Raw genomic sequence first — 19,806 nt, forward strand, 5'->3', positions numbered from 1 at the left:
GCGGCCCTTCCCAGGCTTAACCCGCACATTCAGACCTTTATTTACATACAAAGGAGAACAAAATCCTTTAAAGTGATAACAGGTGAATCATGACTGTACACAAATGATGTTTATTTGGCTATTTTAGGACAAAAATGGTTTTAAAAAAATCAATTTAGTGTTCAGTATTAACACCAGTTTTTACACAATGTAGGTAATTTAACTACTTAAAGAACAGATTAAATTGCAGTGGTTATTATAATACAAACTAATACTAAACCGGATCACCTAAAACCAAAGTTCAAATAATGAGGATCAATTTAACCAGATTACCTAACCCTGATTAACAACAACTGACTAATTAAGCTAAACCAGATGAACTAAAAATCCTGATGTTGTGAAGACACTTGGCTAAAATGTTCAATGTTAATGCTCATTAATGTGATTAAGATTAGCCTCAGGAGCATCTCTACACCTTTCTTCTCATTAAATACTGTCACCTGAGCGGATAAAGATGTGGAACAGCCCATGAACTTTTGACTAAAGGGTGTTCTTGAGGGGGTCTGAACTCCTGAATTAACACATTAACCCTCCCTGTACTCCACCGATCACTAATAGGAGATTAAAGACAAAGGTTGGATATGTTCTTAAAACACACACACAAAATAACTTTCATTGCCAATACCAAAATATAATTTTGCTACCCAATCCCCCCTATAATGGACCACACCATTTCTTTATTATTGACTTACACATGCTTTAACCAGAAATGTGATAAAAAAAATAAATAAAAAAATAATAATAATAAAATTTTTTTTTTTAAAAATGATGATGAAAAACTAAGGAGAGCAGTGAAGACCTAATAAAGTGTCTAATACACACTCTGGTTAGAGGAAGTCAAAAAGCTGTATTGGAAAGACAAAGACACAGCCAGACAGAAGTGTAATTTGCATTCAGCTATAAATGGGATGAACAGTGAGTTATTTTGCACTTCTCACTGAGCCTGTTGGAGTACAGTCTGTACTGAACATCTACAGAGTTATAAATGTTCATAACACCTCAAACATTTAGCGATCAATAAAAGTGTACATAGTTACACAAGCAGCATTGCTTGCACTGATCCACTGATGATAATGATGTAGTTAACAGGATATAATGTGCTTTTATTGCTCAACTCTCCAGCAACAGTATGTCTGTACTTCCTTCTGCAATCTCTCTCTCTGTGTGTATTCATACATAAAATATCATTAATAAAGCATTAATTTATTTTCAAAGGACATTTTATAAACATAAGAGCCTTTAATGCAAAATCCAAATCGTGCAAATGCTACTGAGAGAGAGAGAGAGAATACAGAAATGGAATAAAATAAAAATAATGAGATGAAGGAGGAGAAAGAGAGAACCATGAGTAAATGAGATAAAGTAGAAGGACAAGAGTGAAGAATGTAATTAAATGAAAGGATGATGACGAATAAAAAAGAAAAAGGAAGAGAAACTGCTGAGAGATCAGCGTTTGTGTGTGTGACCCGGTTTGCCTTTGTGTCAGAAAGAAACTGAAGTAACTACATGCAAACCAAAACCCAGCCATGTCATCGGCATGCTCCGCCCATTTAGGTGTGCTGTACCTGTCTGTGTGTGTAGCGCTCTCACTATGCACTGTCGCCGAGAGAGAGAGAGAGAGAGAGAGAGAGAGAGCGCACGAGTGTGTCAGTAGCCAGGTGGGCGGGTGAATGTGCTGACTGGAGATTCGTAGATGGGCTCCAACACTGAAGTTAATCCCTCCTCCTGCAAATGAGGACATTAACAAATCCTCGTTAATTACACTCGTTACAATTCATTACAACATTTATTTATCATTAATGGATTTTTAAGGACCAGAACAGAATTTATATTAACTTGACTAAGGATATTATTACAGACAAATGTGTTTTAATGTAATGGGGGAGAGCTGAAGGCTTTTGGGAACAGGGTGTATGGTGTAGGGAGTAGGGAAAAGAGTGTAGGGTGTAGGGAGAAGGGAGTAGGCTGTAGTGTGTAGAGAGTAGGCTGTAGGGTATAGGGAGAAGGGAGTAGGGAGTAGGCTGTAGGGAGAAGAGAGAAGGGAGAAGGGAATAGGGTGTAGGGAGAAGGGTGTAGGGAGTAGACTAAAGGTTTTTCCTGGATGTAAGTGAGTTTGGCTACTGGGCTGTGTTCTAACAGAAAATAAGGGCAGATAGAAGGAGGGACCCTTAAAAAGGGCAGTAGTGACTTGTAGATGTTTAGATCAGGACAATGCTGAAGGTTACCTTGGAGCCAGTGCTGACTCTCTGTAGTGTGAGATCTGAGAAACAAAAACACAAATCACACAACATCCAAAAATGAGGACAGACACTGTGTAGGTAGGCAGCATGGTTAGGCAGCATGGTTAGGCCGCATTAATGAACTCCTGAGATTCAGAACCCAGCTGCTCTACTGAGATGTTCATTCTAGTCATCACTTCATCTTCTTCACGCTGCAGACCGTCCCATAATTCCCAGTGTCCGGTGTTTAACTTCACTAACTGCACTTTATTAACACTCAGTTTAGTGGACTTGTACTAATAATTACTCCATACATTTATATTTACACTTTTATCAAGAAAAGAATGTTAATTTCATGTGCTGGGCTTCCAAATGAACTCGTGCATTTTTCCTTTATTAATTAAGTATCTCACAGCCAAACATGATTCCTGCTAAGGAACCAAATGTGTGCTGAGCACAAGTGGCTGTAATGTAGATAACAGGAAGTGATGTAAATGTAAAAATAATTAAACAGTCACTCACCGACGATGTGGTCTCTGAAGTGGACCTGCTGCCAGAACTGCTCCTGTTCCCTGAGTACCATTAAACACTTACTGTTAACATGTGTGATCTAAATCTCTTGCTCTGCTCTACTCACTGGTTCACTACAGTACTGTGTATCTGCTCGGCTACATCATCACTGCAAAGCATTGTGGGATATCTTACCTTTGTCTCCTTTTATTGGCTGCTGTTTTAGCTGTAAGAAAAAGAGATGAGATTAGAGTTAGCCAGTGGAGTTAGGAGCAGATAACAGCACCCCCTGCAGGACAGTGTGGACACACACCATATTTGCGAATCCCAAAGGCCAGGATTATGAGCACCATCAGGAAGAGCAGTGCAGCTGAGACGGACCCACACACCAACGGCAGGTCCATTGAACCTGCACAGAATATATGAAAGATACACATCAAATACATCGAGCGAGAACACCAGAAGGAGACTGGATAGATGCCAATTAGAGAGACAAGGAGACAAAGAGACATATTACAGATGGAGAGAACAGACAGGTGTAAAAGCGACAAGGTAGAGGGAAAACAGAAAGACATGAGAGAGAGAGAGAAGCAGTGAGAGAAGGACCTGAGTAAGATATACCAGAGAGATACATCAGAGAGACACGACGTAAAGAATGTCTCAAGTCATGTTATTTTGCATAAATTATAAAATATTGTTTAATGAAAGCAGAGAGACAAGAGGGAGACGCCATGATTAGAAGGCACATTAGATCAAGAGAGAAAGAGAGAGAGACACCAGCAGGAGAGAGACAGAGACACACACATATCAAAGAAATGAGACACCAAAGCAAAAAGGAGATTAGCAAGTCACCATAAGAAAGAAACACTAGAGAAACACATCACAGAGACCATGATACTTGAAAAATATTGCTGCTTTGATAAATATGTGTGTGTGTGTGTGTGTGTGTGTGTGTGTGTGTTACCTGTATGTGGAGGATGGTTATCTGTAGAAGATGAGCTGCAGGAAGGAGATCCTGAAACACATCAACATAAAATATATACCATCAAAATAACAAACAAACAAACAAACACACACACACACACACACACACACACACACACACACACACACACACCACATACACACACACACCTGTAACACATTGCAGTACGATGGGGGAGCTGAGTTCAGAATGTATCCAGTTTTTACCCAGCAGCACACTGTACTGACATTGGTACATGCTTCCTTCCGAGTGCTGCCCTGATGCAGTGAATTGCACGGTGTGTTCAATCTTGGGGGCGTGTTGTGTTGCTATCGGTGATGAGGAACCCTGTTGGAACAGGGAGAAATAAGCACCAGGGTAGGAGGGTGACCCGATGCACACTAGCGCCCCCTCTGCCCGCTGAGATAACTGCGGAGCTGGGAGCTTAACTGTGGAGAGACACATCAGAAAGAAACACTTCAGAAAGATACATCAGAGAAAGACATGCTTCAGAGAGAGACATGCATCAGAGAGAGGCACTTGAAAGAGAGACACACATCAGAGAGAGACACACATCAGAGAGAGGCATTTCAGAAAGATACATCAGAGAGAGAGACATGCATAAGAGACACATTAGAGACACATTGGGGGACATGTCAGAGAGACATATTAAAGAGAGACATTTATTTTTTATTAATTTAACAGACAAATTCTGCTTAATTAGAGAGACCATGATGGCCTATAACAGTAGAAAAGGTGGTTCAATAAAAAGAAGTGACTAACCTCCTACATTAACATAGACAGGTGCGCTGGGGACAGACTTTTGAACTCCCTCTGATAGGTTAAATATGTAGAAGCAGCTGTACATGCCCCCATCAGCCACGCCCACTGGCCCCACCTTGAACTGAGGATTCTGGGAGTGGATCATGTTTTGTTGTTTCTGGAGGACAAATGATACAGGAGCAAGGGTGGGCGGGGCCTGACAACGGAACTCCACCACCTGACCAGGCCGGACATACCCATCTGGAGGTATGACCGAGAGTTGAGGAGGAGCTGGGGGTGTGTTCGGGCCTGTAGTGTGAAGGAGAAGATAAATAAGAAAAACATTTGTGTCTGTCTGTGTCTGTTTGTTCATCCATCGATCAAGTCTCACTTTGTTATGATTCCCTTAAAAATGCAAGATTTAGCAACACAGTACAATTCTGTTCGTAGAGAACTAGAAAACACAGGAGTGAAGAAATACAAATCAAAGGGCACAGAAAGCATGAAATCTGTGAAAACAGGAAAAAAAAAAAACCTTAAAAGGAAATTGGAAGAGAAAAGGTTCAGTGGACAGAATCAGGAGATACCTGACAGCAAAATAGTGCAGTGATTGGACCCTGAAGATTAACACTTGTTAACACTTTTTAGTAAAGCAATGAAGAACGAGAAAGTATGAGACTGTCAAGTGTGTGTGTGTGTCTATGTATGTGTGAGAGAGAGAGGGCAAAAAGTTTACTGTGAACACTCTTCCTTCTCTGTTCCCTTGTTAACACTTTTCCTCTTTGTTCCTTTGTTAACTCTTCCACCACTGTACAAAACCAGTTACAACCAGGTACAGACAGATAAAGCCTCTGACCACGTCTTCATGAATACCATTTCTATGACTTCCTGAATACCATATATGGAGTTGATCCTCTCTTACATTCATAGGCGTCCTGTTTTATGCAAATATGCCCGTCCACCTAGCCAATCAATAGTTAACCCATTGTCTCTGTTGTGTGTCGAACATGATATACAGTGCATCCGGAAAGTATTCACAGCGCTTCACTTTTTCCACATTTTGTTATGTTACAGTCTTATTCCAAAATGGATTAAATTAATTATTTTCCTCAATATTCTACAAACAATACCCCATAATGAGAACATGAAAGAAGTTTGTTTGAAATCTTTGCAAATTTATTACAAATAAAAAACAAAAAAAGCACATGTACATAAGTATTCACAGCCTTTGCTCAATACTTTGTTGAAGCACCTTTGGCACCAATTACAGCCTCAAGTCTTTTTGAGTATGATGCTACAAGCTTGGCACACCAATTTTTGGGCAGTTTCTCCCATTCTTCTTTGCAGGACCTCTTAAGCTCCATCAGGTTGGATGGGGAGTGTCGGTTCAGAGCCATTTTCAGATCTCTCGAGAGATGTTCAATCTGGTTCAAGTCTGGGCTCTGGCTGGGCCACTCAAGGACATTCACAGAGTTGTCCTGTAGCCACTCCTTTGTTATCTTGGCTGTGTGCTTAGGGTCGTTGTCCTGGTGGAAGATGAACCTTTGCCCCAGTCTGAGCTCTGGAGCAGGTTTTCATCAAGGATGTCTCTGTACATTGCTGCATTCATCTTTTCCTCGATCCTGACTAGTCTCCCAGTTCCTGCCACTGAAAAAGATCCCCACAGCATGATGCTGCCACCACCATGCTTCATTGTAGGGATGGTATTGGCCAGGTGATGAGTGGTGCCTGGTTTGCTCCAGACATGACGCTTGCCATTCAGGCCAAAGAGGTCAATCTTTGTTTCACCAGACCAGAGAATTTTGTTTCTCATGTTGTGAGAGTCCTCCAGGCGGGCTGTCATGTGCCTTTTACTGAGCAGTGGCTTCCATCTGGCCACTCTACCATACAGGCCTGATTGGTGGAGTGCTGCAGAGATGGTTGTTCTTCAGGAAGGTTCTCCTCTCTCCACAGAGACACTCTGGAGCTCTGTCAGAGTGACCATCGGGTTTTTGGTTACCTCCCTGACTAAGGCCCTTCTCCCCCGATCACTCAGTTTGGCCTGGCGGCCAGCTCTAGGAAGAGTCCTGGTGGTTCCAAACTTCTGACATTTACGGATGATTGAAGCCAGTGTTCTTATTTGGACCTTCAATCTGTGCCTCGATACAATCCTGTCTCGGAGGTCTACAGACAATTCCTTGGACTTCATGGCTCGGTTTGTGCTCTGACATGCATTTTTAACTGTGGGGCCTTATATAGACAGGTGTGTGCCTTTCCAAATCAGGTCCAATCAACTGAATTCACCACAGGTGGACTCCAGTCAAGTTGTAGAAACATCTCAAGGATGATCAGTGGAAACAGGATGCACCTGAGCTCAGTTTTGAGTGTCATGGCAAAGGCTGTGAATACTTATGTAGATGTACTTTTTTTGTTTTTTATTTTTAATAAATTTGCAAAGATTTCAAACAAACTTCTTTCACGTTGTCATTATGGGGTATTGTTTGTAGAATATTGAGGAAAATAATGAATTTAATCCATTATGGAATAAGGCTGTAACATAAAATGTGGAAAAAGTGAAGCGCTGTGAATAATTTCCGGATGCACTGTATACTCTGCCTTCCCTTGAATAAATTGGAGATCCTGCTTGGTGCAGGCAGTGTGTAGCGGGGCGAGGGCACCGTCTTTTTTGTGCACTTTCGCTTTCTATCTTCTTAAGTATTGTAACCAGAAGATCACAATTCTTAACAGAGAGAGATACGGTAAGTCACTGGGTGGTGCAGATTTGGGATCTTTTGTGTGGTATGTGGCAGGAAATAGTAAACCATCTCCTCAGCTCCTCCCTTAACTGTCACAAATCTCTGAAGACTACATTTGAGCGTGAAAGGAGCTGAAGTGTGAAATATTCAACACAGAGATGCTCAGAAACAGGAGTGAGTTAACAGATGAAAGTAAAGTTGCATTAATTAAACCAGAGACAGCAGAGAAAAGAGAGAAAACTAAAAACAGATGACAAAATTCATCCACAAAATAAAGAAAAATATCATAATCATGATTACACTGTAAAGTAGTAATGCATCATAAATCACATTTGTTTACATCTGTTTACCTGATTCTTTATTTGTATGTAAATAATGTGAATTAAACTGGGTGTATGTCAAACTAGTGTGTGTATGTGTGTATGTATGTGTGTATGTGTGTGTGTGTTCAGAAGATATGCTGGAAACATTTTTCACATTGTTCACCTGTGTAACAGGTGTGAGTGAAACAGGTGTGAGGCTTACATGGTGGAGTGAGACAGGTATAGGGGATGAACATGCTTTGGTTGTAGTGAGACAGGTGTGAGACAGGAATGAGAGGTACATGGTGGAGGAGTGAGACAGGTATAGGGGCTGAACATGCTGTGGTCGTAGTGAGACAGGAATGAGACGTACATGGTGGAGGAGTGAGACAGGTATTGGGGCTGAACATTCTGTGGTTGTAGTGAGACAGGTGTGAGACGTACGTGGTGGAGGAATGAGACAGGTGTACAGGCTGAACATGCTGTGGTAGTAGTGAGACAGGTGTGAGATGTACATGGTGGATGAGTGAGCCTGGTGTACAGGCTGAACCTACTGTGGTCGTAGTGAGACAGGTGTGAGAGAGGACTGAGACATACATGGTGGAGGAGTGAGACAGGTATAGGGGCTGAACCTGCTGTGGTCGTAGTGAGACAGGTGTGAGAGAGGAATGAGACATACATGGTGGAGGAGTGAGACAGGTATAGGGTCTGAACATGCTGCGGTCGTAGTGAGACAGGTGTGAGACGTACGTGGTGGAGAAGTGAGCTGGTTGTACAGGCTGAACATGGTGTGGTCATAGTGAGACAGGTGTGAGAAAGGAATGAGGCGTACATGGTGGAGGAGTGAGACAGGTATAGGGGCTGAACCTGCTGTGGTCGTAGTGAGACAGGTGGGAGACGTACTTGGTGGAGGAGTGGGCCTGGTGTACTTGCTGAACCCGCTGTGGTCGTAGCGGCAGCAGTAGATATCCTCGGAATCTGAAGTGCTGGTGTTGAGCTGAAAGTCGGCGTACGAGCGCCCTGTGTCAAACTGTACCAAGAGTTTGAGTGTGCGCACGTGGTAGAGCTCAAACACTCGGCCACTGTGACCCTGGGGGGCTAGACACCGTAACACCAAGCCTGAGGACACATCTGAGGACACCTGCACCAGCTGTGGATAGCCAGGATTCTCCGGATCCAAAGCTCCGCCTGCTGCTTAATGAGAGACAATAAGAATTCTGGTATAATTCTACAATAGATCAGTAAACTGTTCTCATGGACACCTGTCTCATTCTCTTTACTACAGCCTGATGTCCAGTTCAGAGGACTACTGATAAAACTGCAAACTATTCTCCAGTAAAATTTTCTTCAACTGATTGCATCACTTGACTCCTGGTCTTCAGTGATCATATCTGGTCTAATCTGGGTCTGTAAATTCCACTACAATATATATATATATATATATATATATATATATATATATATATATATATATATATATATGGCCGATATATATATATACACACACACACATATATATATACACACACACACACACACACATATATATATATATATATATAGACACACACACACATAATATGCTGCTTTCTTTACTGACATGCCAACATTTTTTTTTCTGTAACATTTCTTTTTGTGCTAGAAAACTAATGTTTGGGAATATAAAAAGTTTTCAGCACCCTTTTTTAAAAAATATTTTGTTAGAGATTTTTTATTTTATCACTCCTACATTATCGCGTCAGTACAAAAACTTTTTAGATTCCCAAACATTAGTTATATATATACATGTATATATATATATATATATATATATATATATATATATATATATATATATATATATATAGATAGATAGATAGATAGATAGATAGATAGATAGATAGATAGATAGTGTTTAATATAAGCCAACACATACATAATGATAATTAAAAACTGTTTTATATAAAATTAAATTAGAATAATGATTTAATCCAGATACAGTGTTCATCTTATCATATCCTGTTCCATCACATGTGCAGGTTGGATTCACTCAACAAAGACATTTAAAAGTTATATGTGGGAAATAGTCTGTAAATAAAAAACTGAAGCTCTGAGCTCTCACTCAATAAAAGTTCAGAACTTGTTACAGAACTACAACAATATATGCCCAACACACACCACACTTTATTTACACATGGTTAGAACAAAGGGAGGAAAAGAGAAACATGTATATCTAGAAATTAGATTAAATCTCTCTCTCTCTCACTCCTTCTGTCTCACTCACCGCAGGTTTGGAGAAAATGAGCAGAAAAGATAAGAAGTGATGTGAAGAAAAATCCACACAATGACATTCTTAAAGACTGAACAAGTGAGACTGCAACGGTTATGTGAAACGTGTGTGTGTGTGTGTAAGGAGACGGTACACAGATGATGTTAAGACCTCCTTTAGTGAACAAACTTCCTCTGGTGAAGAAAAACGATAATGTCATAACCACTTCCTTTAAGAGTCTTCATGTGAACGTCCACCTGATGAAGTTCCTCAGTGAGGAAGATTTTGGTCTTAAAAACATGTTATTCTCTTTGTTCTTCCACATTACAGTATATGATCTACACTATAACATTCAGAGATATCCTTTATTCCCATTAGCACTCCTAACAGCTCTGTTAGTTCAGTTACAGAATACGTCAGTGCTGCTGCTGTAATGAGAATAAACTCCACATCTGCCGTCTTTGTACAATGGCAATGGCAACACCCACATTATAAATCTATATTTCTCTATGATTTTGTTCTTATTGTAATTCGATCTACTGTAAGGAAATTATATTATTTTAGTTATAATATCATAAGACTAATAAAATGTGCAGGAAGTAGAAATTATAAAAATAATAAGAATAAGAATAAGAATAAGAATACGAATACAGTGGTCATGCTAAAATAAAAATTTAATCAAAGCTGCTTAAGATAAATTCATAAAGCAAAATTAAGTTTAAGATTAATTAATTAGATTTCAATTGATTCAGTAAAAGAAAAAAGAACAGAAGAGGAAGGAAATAAAAAAAAGTGCAATAAAAATAGAAATCACATGTTGAGAGGCACATAGGGAAACTGGACAGGAAGTTGTTGCACTGTTAGTGAAAGGAAGTGACCACATTTTAACAAGATTTTATCTATTACACCAGTTATACTGAACATCTATCTATCTATCTATCTACCTATCTACCTATCTATCTATCTATCTATCTACACACATATGGGAATTATAATAGTTAATATTAATAATAAATAGAAGAAGGTTTGGTGTCAGGTACACTGTGTGTGTGTGTGGGTGTGTGTGTGGGTGTGAGAGAGAGAGAGACAGCGAGAGAGAGAGAGAAATCATGTGTTGTGTCACCTCCTGCAGGTTTTTTTTTTACTTTACCACCCTGTACATGTGTTTATATATATATAAAAAAAAACCTAATAATAAATAATAAATCTGAGTGTAAACCTCATAAAACCTGTCAATCCTGCACAAGATGTTTACTGTCAGTGACACATTTAAATAGACTGCACACTTCTTATAAAACTATAATAAAAGTGTTAGACTACAGAGTATTATAGAGCTACATGGAATATATAACGTTTACACACCCATTAAAATGGCAGTTTTTGTGATGTAATAAAATTAAATCAAAATAAATTATCAAACCTTTTTCTGATTTTAATGTGAAATAGCAACCAATAACTAATAACCAATTACTAATGTCTAATTATTAATAACTAATAGCCAATGGGAAAACGCATGGATTTTGTGAAGATGATGTCTCTTCTGTGGAATAATGACAAAACTGCAGGTTGTAAACTCTGTAATCTCTGCACTGCTAAAAAGTTTACACCGGATACTGCAGCAATGACACGAGTCAACCCCCCCCCCCCCCCCCCCCCCCCACCGCAACCCCCTTTTAATAATTTAATAAATTAAGAAATCTTACTTTAATCTACAAAATTTAGTTCATGTGTTAAAGTTAATTAGAGTAATGTGTTTTCTGTTTATGAGACCAGTTACTGTGAAACAACTTTGTGAAAAGTACCGTGCATCTCTACTAATAACTAATAAGGAGTCCTGTGCATCTCTCTGCACTACAGTGCCAGCAGCGCCCCCTTCTGGAGAATCAATACCATCCTCATCATAAACCGATTAATGAAAATAACATGGAACCTCAGCTACTGATTATAAAATACATCATGATCTTTAATCACAATTCGACAAAATAATATTACTGAGTATCTGATAAAAGATCAAACTCAGAAATGATTGAGATCATGAAGAATTAAATAACAAACATTTTATGATTGCAACAATCATGATGAAGAATGAGAGAGAGGAGATGACTGTAACAACAATAAAGAACTAGAAATAACTGACACATGCTTAGATTGAACACAACTGTGTGTGTGCATGGCCAATGTGGTGGATTAGGAGCTCTATGGAGCCTCCTAATCCCCCACCTAGACTGCGCGCGCGTGCGCACATACACATGGGGTAGATGACTATTTCATCCAGAAATCCCCAGACAAACAGTGTGTGTGTGTGTGTGTGTGTGTGTGTGTGTGTGTGTGTGTGTGTGTGTGTGTGTGTGTGTGTGTGAGTGTGTGTGTGTGTGTGTGTGTGTGTGTGGAAGTGGGGTGGGGGGGTTGCTAGGCAGACAGCATAATGGTTTCCTAGGAAACCCTATGACACACATGGGGCGAACAGTGGGGGGAGGTCAAGTTCAACCCCAACACACACACACACACACACGCACACACACACAAAGTAGGAGAAGAGAGACAGGGATAAAGACAGATTCTGTCTTATGAGACAAAAAGCAGTTGAAACATGAAAACACACCCACACTTACAGTCATCCATATTTTCCAATTTCCTGACACCTGCAGAGTCTGTGTGTGAGTGTGTGTGTGTGTGGGTGGGGGAATGAAGGAGGATCACGTCACTATGATGTCATATCCTGTCCTGAGAATGTGGCTGTTAACAGTAAAATAATTTGTGTTTATAACAAAGAAACAATTTAAATTGACAGCTGAACATCTGTACACCTTCATATTCATTAACAATACCAGAAGCTATGAGTAGATGTGAATATGCAAATTAGGAAATGCCCCTTTCTGTCAGTAATAGTCTAATATCATGAACATTATAGAAGCTGGAGAGTCATAGGTGGAGTCTCGGTTTACAACCTTGTTTGTCAGTCTTTACTGACTGATTTACACAACAGCCAAAAGCATGAGAGATATGTCATGACAAGCCCCCGCCCAATCTAAACACACTTTACAGTAATTTAGCTAGCTAGCAAAATATACAGAATGGTCAAGAGTGTTTTCAGCTGTGGCAGATTTCTCACTCACGCCTGTTCACTGTAACCAGGACGATTTTAATCCTAAACAGCGAGACGGTGTGTGTGTTGGTGTAGTCACGTAGTGATGTAGTATGATTAAGGTGTGTACATGTCTATAATGCACATCGATAATGCGACTAAAACAAGAATACTCCACATGTTTTAATTCGATTTGTGTTTACTTTGAGTATGACTTTAGTCGGACAAAGGTCATCAATAATTGCTGTTTACATGGTAATTTCTTAATCAGAGTATTGTCTTAATCGGATTAATATCGGTTTATTGCTGTCCATGTAAACGTACTGAATGTTGCTGCTGGTAACAGAGAGCCACAGGGTCGTCACTGGGAGACATCCGGCGCTTCTGAGTGGGAGATAAAGTGATATTACTGACTCTTACTGATGGAGCTGGGGGTCAAAGAAGGAATTCTCCACAATTCAATGCTAAACAGCCCCAAAGTAGGTATAACTAGCTTCTGAAAAGTCACATGACCACCAACTCACACAAACTCCAAACTTCATTCTCAGTTGGAAAAGGGAATAGTGTGTGTGTAGATGCACATCCAAAAACACACTTACAAACCATGTTTACTGCTAACGAGCTACTACTGTACAGCAAGACACGCCGCAGGGGCGGGGCATATACACTCTACAGAGCATTTAATTGGACAAACACAAGAGTAGTACAGGATGAGTCATCAAAAAATTATTTGAAGTGATGAACTATAAACAAAATGAGAATATCTCCCCAAAACTAATTGTGTGTTCGTGTGTGTGTGTGTGTGTGTGTGTGTCTGTGTGAAGGAGGAGCTAGCAGTTCAGAACAAAAAACGTGACGAGGCGCGCGCAGCTACTCCTGGCTTGTTATGCAACTACCGTGACCTACTAACACACATCTGTGTGTGTGTGTGTGAGAGAGAAAGAAACTGGAGAGACAAGAGCACGCGGGACTAGAAGGGATTCACGACACACCATTCAGGACAACGGCGCGCGCATAGTCACACACAGAAACACATACTTAAACGGGGAACGTATTTAAATGTAAATAAAGAAAGAAAAGAGAGAGAAAGGATACCGGAGGACAAAAACACACCTCCCTGCACCCAAACCGGCGCGCGAGACTGCTTCATTCCGGTAAGAGCACGTGCGTTACCCATTTTCTTTCTCCTTTCTCTCTATCTCTTTCTCTCTGTGTAATTGCGTGTGTGCACACTAATTAAACGTCATCGGTGTCGGCGTGGGAACGACGCCCGGTAGACAGACATACAGACACATACACACAAAGAGGCTGAGTGTTCTAGATTCACTGCAGTGCTGATGTGTCTAGCTGAAAGACGCGCGAGACTTCCCGGTGCTCGTGACGTGGATATTTAATCGTTTTTTTTTTTTTTTTTTTTTTTTTTTTTTTTTACGAGACATTGTTTGTGATTAAGAGCAGGTGATGTGTTGTCATTGCACTTCCGGTTGAGTTTTAACTTGCTGGTGTATAGACAGAGTGTGTGTGTGTGTGTGTGTGTGTGTGTGTGTGTTCCTCCGTCGCTGCACTTCCTGTCCCACTGACCTATTTATGTGTGTTTCCAGTTGTCATGGTTCAGGGTCAGTGGATCTCTCTCTCCCTCCCTCTGTTTGTCTCTGTCTGTCTGTCTGTCTGTCTGTCTGTCTGTCTCTCTCTCTCTCTCTCTCTCTCTCTCTCTCTATCTCTATCTCTCTTTCTCTTCTAAATGTGAGTAATTTTCCAGAATCCGGCTCTGCTCTGAGACACAGGGGTATACCCTGAATAGGGGGTTTATACACACACGCACCTGGTGTACAACAATGTACAATAACATCTGCAATAATCTGTGTACAAAAGCATTATGTTAATATTGTGGACTTGTATATAAAATTCTAATGATAAAATGGCTCTGCGGAAGTGGGCAGAGCTACACTGCTGTTATAATGGACCTCTCAAACAGTATTAAATGTTTATAACAAACCTGCACATAATGTCTACTGTAATAAACACTCTGTATAAGTATGATGGTTTGCCAAAAAACCAAACCAAAAAAAAAAAAAAAACCTCATTCACAGCATCCCCTTTTATCCCAGAATGCAGTGGTCCAGCTGAAAAAGGTTGCTTTCCTATTTTCTACTGCAATAAACATTCTTCCATTCTCTGTGCAGATCCTTCTTTTACTCCTGGTTCTCATCCTGCTGATCAGTGAGGACATCGGAGCATACAAACAGGAAAACACCAGCAGGGTTCCACTGTGCAGGAGGTCAGAATACCTGAGAACAGCTAGGTATGTGTTCCTGTTACCTCTTCATTTCTGCTCTTTCATTAATCTAATCTCCACAGTGGTGATGTAACAGTGATTATATTGTGATCGATAAAGCTGAAATGATGTCGTCTACCTGATTACTGGCTCGGCTTTGTCTGATTGTTAGGGCTTCTTCAGGTCGTATCCTGTCTTCAATGTCACAGACATCAGCTTCCAGAGGAGCACAATGGAAAGTCGGAATCATCCCATCCAAACCCCCAACGCAGACTCGGAAGCACTGGATGTGATTCCGAACGCAGGAAGCGAGAACGTGGTGGAGTTGCCTCCGATCACCAGCAATGCACGTCAAGGCCGAGTGGCCAAACCCAAACTCAACGTGAACTGCAGACGCAAGCGTGAGTTCATTTCTGAGGAAAATAAAGATGAGTCATACTGGGAAAAACGCCGCAAGAACAACGAAGCAGCCAAGCGCTCGCGGGAGAAACGCAGACTCAATGACATGGTGCTGGAGAACCGGGTGATGGCCCTCAACGAGGAGAACGTTCGCTTGAAGACAGAGCTCCTTCAGTTGAAGCTCAGATTCGGGCTCATCAGCACCGCGTCCTACATGGAGAAAACACAACAAATCAGCAACGCTGCTGAAAACAAGCTCACTTCTGAAAATCCGCAGTTCCCGAGCACTCATGTCCTGATGAACTCGGACTCGTCGGAAGCGGAGCAAATTACTCAGAGTGAAGGTCAAGTGTCGTTACCCAAATATCCCTCTCGAGGATCTCTGTCCGATTTCTCAGACGGATCGTCTCTGGACAGTCCTGAACCGGCGAAATACGATACGAAGCGAGAAAGTGCAGTTCATGTCGGCGTCATCAACGGCATCGCAAGCCGACATCACAGCCGACTGCAGAACCACCACGGCAACGTGCGAGAACATCACGGGTCCCGTCTACCTGCTTCTAACCAGAGGAGCGTAATTCTCTACAGCAGTGGCTCGTACGTCACCCAGAACCAAGCGGATCCAAAAGAAGCAGGAAGTGGTGATCCACCAAGACCGTACGCTTTAGAGACTCTCTCAGAAGTGGCTCAGCAGCTAGCGAGCAGATCGCTGGACGTGCTGAATTACGATTACGCCAAAAGTAAAGCAGATGTTCACTACACCCTTCAAGACCAACATATACTGGACGAAGCTGATCCCCAGAATCAGAACACCGTCCTCCCTGAACCACCAGCGCTAATCTACGAAGGCGATCTGAGAGACGACAGGTTCTCGTCTTTGAGTAAGGACACGTCCTCGAGCGACGGAGATCCTCACAGCTCAGACAAAGAAGCGTCCACTGATGACGAGTCTCCATCTTCTTCATCCTCAGAAACCTCGCACTCTGGTCAGAACAGAGATACTGTTAAAACAGCAGCGTTGCCGCACAAGCTGAGGCTGAAACATCGAGCCGTGTCTAACGAGGATTCCACCTCCAACACTTCATCCTCTTCAGCACTTCTGCAGTTCGGACAGAACCCCACCCAGAGCGCAGACGGACCTCCTGAACCTCCTCCATGCAGAGGAAGTGTGAGGACAGGATCAGGATCACGAGGAGGCAGGAATAAGAAACGTGACTGAGATGGATCCTCTGGTTCCAGAAACAGATGTTTCTGAGCACAGAGACTCAGATTAGCTCCACTGGCTCGCTCATCGGCCTTCTGTATTTTTTAAATTCCGTTAACTCTCTAGACTTATTTTTCTGTTGTCTGGATTACAGCTGTGAAGGAGATCTGGCCTGGTTCCTCACGCTCTAGCTCGGACTCCATGTTGGACCGTCGTGGTGTGACGATGTCATATGTTCAGAACTTGCTGAGAGCAAAGCTAAAGTGCACTACAGTCCTCAAAACCTTCCCAGCACTTCTTCTACTTCAGCACTACAGGAGCACTCGCTCACCTTCACCCACGTGACCTGAGAGCATCGTGGGGGAAAAAGTAAGCAGAATTTCTCCGACCAGGAACAAACAATACACATCTAGAGGAAGAAGTGAGATGTGATTTAGGATGGATCCTGCTGTCCATCTATTAGCACTAAAAAGATGTCAGTTATAACACTAATGCATTTTTACACAAACACACACACACACACACACTGCAGGGTGAGAATTGATTATTAGCACTTATTCACACTATTTTCCAAACATGTTATGTGTAAAGACTTTTTAATCGAGCTGTACGACACTTTCACAGTGATTTTTTTATCATATTCACACATTCCTCTGTTCTTTCATTTAACCCTGCGTTCTTAATAACAGGTGATGAGTTGCTTGTGGGCGTGGCCTGTCCAGATAACAAACAGTAGTAGCTCTATGTAGCTTCTAAAAGTACTCGCTCAGCAGAGACAGCAACGATCTCTGCTACTTCCCTCCAAGCTTTATTTTCCCTCATGATGTCTCTGTACACAGTTAATATAACTGGAGGAGATGAAACCAGGGCTTTAAGTTTTTCTTGCAGTTTTGTTGGAACTAACTGCATGTAAGAACTAAAGTAGTGAGGGGGAACTGAAGAAACGTCGGACCTCACACTCTGTGTATCGGTCTGAGGAATCATTTGAGACGATGGTTTGGATTTGCTGCTTATTTACAGTCGCATCTAATTTGTGTAGAATTGAGAAAATTTAAATGTTTAAATGTTAAAATTGCAGCTCTGTGTCAGTAACATTTGTGGAAAATGAACGATTTGGGTAGTGTGGACGCAGGGTTAGTGTTAAGATGGGTGCACACTGTGAGATTTTGAATAGTCCTATGCGACTGTTGCTTGTCAGACTGTATGAACATGATCCCCGCTGTAATCCATGTCACACTGTAGGATCTCAGTTGTCATTAATGTCAGACTGTACGACAGTCAAGACGTGAAAAACAGACACACACAGGAAGACTCATACGGAGTAGGAGAAGCCACACTGCAGGACTGTGCCTCAAATCCTCTCACACTGCCAGAATTTAATCGGAGGAAACATTTCATCGCAACAGCCGTTAATCAGCTGTCGGAGAACGCGTCAAACTAGCGATCAGAGACTACAGATTGTGCCCTAGGATTATAGGAATCTTTTAAGATTCTCAAAATTTGTCTCACACGACCAAATCGTGGCCAAACTCGTACAGCGTGAACCCGGCTTTAGTCGCATTACACAAGTCCACAGAAACACGTTTGCTCTGTCACGTATCACCCTGTCACAAAGTGAGCACCACAATTCTGTCATGATTTTTCCATCATGTAAACACACAAGCGCTCTGAAACACACTTACAGTTCGGAAATAATACAGAATAATTCCAAACTCCTAAAAGTGGAATGTGTTTGGGTTTAATCGTAAAAAAAATTCTCCCGTATTTTTAAAAAATTATTATTATTATTTTTTTTTTTTTGCAAAACGTAAATGTTTGTTGTAGGTTTAGAAATTTCACCCTAATTTTAAACCTAATTAATTTTCAAAAGCATTTAAAAAAATGTAATTAAATCCAGTGATTCGCAGCACTTACCAAACTGGCACCTAATTGATGGTCAGCTAGTAAAATACATTTATTTATTTATTTTTGGTCAGTTTTCAATTAAATTTATTTAATCTTGAACATTTCCAAAAAAAAAAAAAAAAACCCCCCAAAAACCCACAGTTTAATGAGAACTAAAACTCAGCTGTAGAGATGAAACCCAGAGTCTGTAAAACACTAACGTGTGTGATGTTTATATAAATAGCGTCCTGGCGGAAATTTCACTTGTATTCCCTCCAGGTGTTTCTCCTATTAAATTTAGCACCAAAGACACACACAGAGTTTCATTTCCTCTTCTGTGGTCATGTGACATTTCTGCCACACTACTATTCTGAACTGTAAAATACTGTCATAACAATAATCATCATATTTAATACATTTTATAGAGTAAACACTAAACTCAGCGCTCTCACCCTTTATACTTTGTGTTAATGCTGGAGTTTTGTTTGTGAGTGTCCTTTTATTTTTGGTATTGTCTTGTTAGAAACACTTTGTGCGTATCATGTTGGTGTTTGAGCGGGGAGGTTCATGTGAAACTACTAAACCATCCTCCTGCAAGATAAAACTGTGAATAATAATAAGTAGAATCACTTTACACAAGGAAGAAAACATAAGATAACTTAAGGACAGGATCAAAATCTGAGGTTTGATTTGTGTTCGGAATGATTATTAACGTCCGCAAACATAAGCGTCCGCAAACATAAACAAGAAAGTAAACCATAGTCACGTTTGCTTTTGTAGCTGAGAGTGCGCTTGACTCAAAACTAAAACCACAATCCGACTGGTTTATTGTCGAAAATAGTTTGTGCAACAGAAATATGAATAAACAATGCAAATAGTGAATAATCAGAAGAAGAAAAAAACAGGAACAGAAGTAATACTAATACAGAGAGAGGCAGGGCACAACATTTAATTGGTAAATCAGGTGGATCAAACAGGTGTGTAGAGTTCACATTCATGACTCAGGTCCCCTTGTGGTCAGAAGGAGAAGTGCAGCTAGTTCAGCTATAAATCCCGCTTCTGATGAGTTCTGGATTGTGATTGGTCAGAAAGTGTTGATTAATTCTCTATAACAGCAGCTCTGACAGTAGCGCAGGATTATTATTGATGTGCTCGTTCTGAGACGTTATCGTTTCTATAG

The 19,806-nt window shown here is 40.9% G+C and overlaps 2 protein-coding genes across 4 annotated transcripts; one reads left to right on the forward strand and one right to left on the reverse strand.

Moving 5' to 3' along the window:
- Positions 1 to 11: 11 nt before the first annotated feature.
- Positions 12 to 14,358, reverse strand: LOC108272539 (alpha-1B-glycoprotein). Of its 2 annotated transcripts, none has more exons than XM_017481004.3 (10): positions 13,978 to 14,358; positions 8,435 to 8,722; positions 4,516 to 4,803; positions 3,903 to 4,181; positions 3,733 to 3,783; positions 3,082 to 3,177; positions 2,964 to 2,994; positions 2,781 to 2,830; positions 2,265 to 2,299; positions 12 to 1,764 (listed from the first exon to the last, which is right to left on the reverse strand). In XM_017481004.3, the coding sequence occupies exons 1-10, from the start codon at positions 14,039 to 14,041 to the stop codon at positions 1,687 to 1,689; spliced, it is 1,260 nt and encodes a 419-aa protein (XP_017336493.1). In that variant the 5' UTR covers positions 14,042 to 14,358; the 3' UTR covers positions 12 to 1,686. The 2 variants fall into 2 exon arrangements, with proteins under 2 accessions (XP_017336493.1, XP_017336492.1); XM_017481003.3 differs by lacking the exon at positions 13,978 to 14,358 and adding an exon at positions 9,795 to 9,950.
- nfil3-5 (nuclear factor, interleukin 3 regulated, member 5) lies at positions 13,722 to 19,539 on the forward strand. Of its 2 annotated transcripts, none has more exons than XM_017481001.3 (3): positions 13,722 to 14,018; positions 15,048 to 15,166; positions 15,323 to 19,539. In XM_017481001.3, the coding sequence occupies exon 3, from the start codon at positions 15,372 to 15,374 to the stop codon at positions 16,755 to 16,757; it is 1,386 nt and encodes a 461-aa protein (XP_017336490.1). In that variant the 5' UTR covers positions 13,722 to 14,018; positions 15,048 to 15,166; positions 15,323 to 15,371; the 3' UTR covers positions 16,758 to 19,539. The 2 variants fall into 2 exon arrangements, with proteins under 2 accessions (XP_017336490.1, XP_017336489.1); XM_017481000.3 differs by having other exon boundaries at positions 13,723 to 14,018; positions 15,312 to 19,539.
- Positions 19,540 to 19,806: the final 267 nt, after the last annotated feature.

Source organism: Ictalurus punctatus, chromosome 12 (genome assembly GCF_001660625.3).
Source record: "Ictalurus punctatus breed USDA103 chromosome 12, Coco_2.0, whole genome shotgun sequence".
Taxonomy (NCBI): domain Eukaryota; kingdom Metazoa; phylum Chordata; class Actinopteri; order Siluriformes; family Ictaluridae; genus Ictalurus; species Ictalurus punctatus.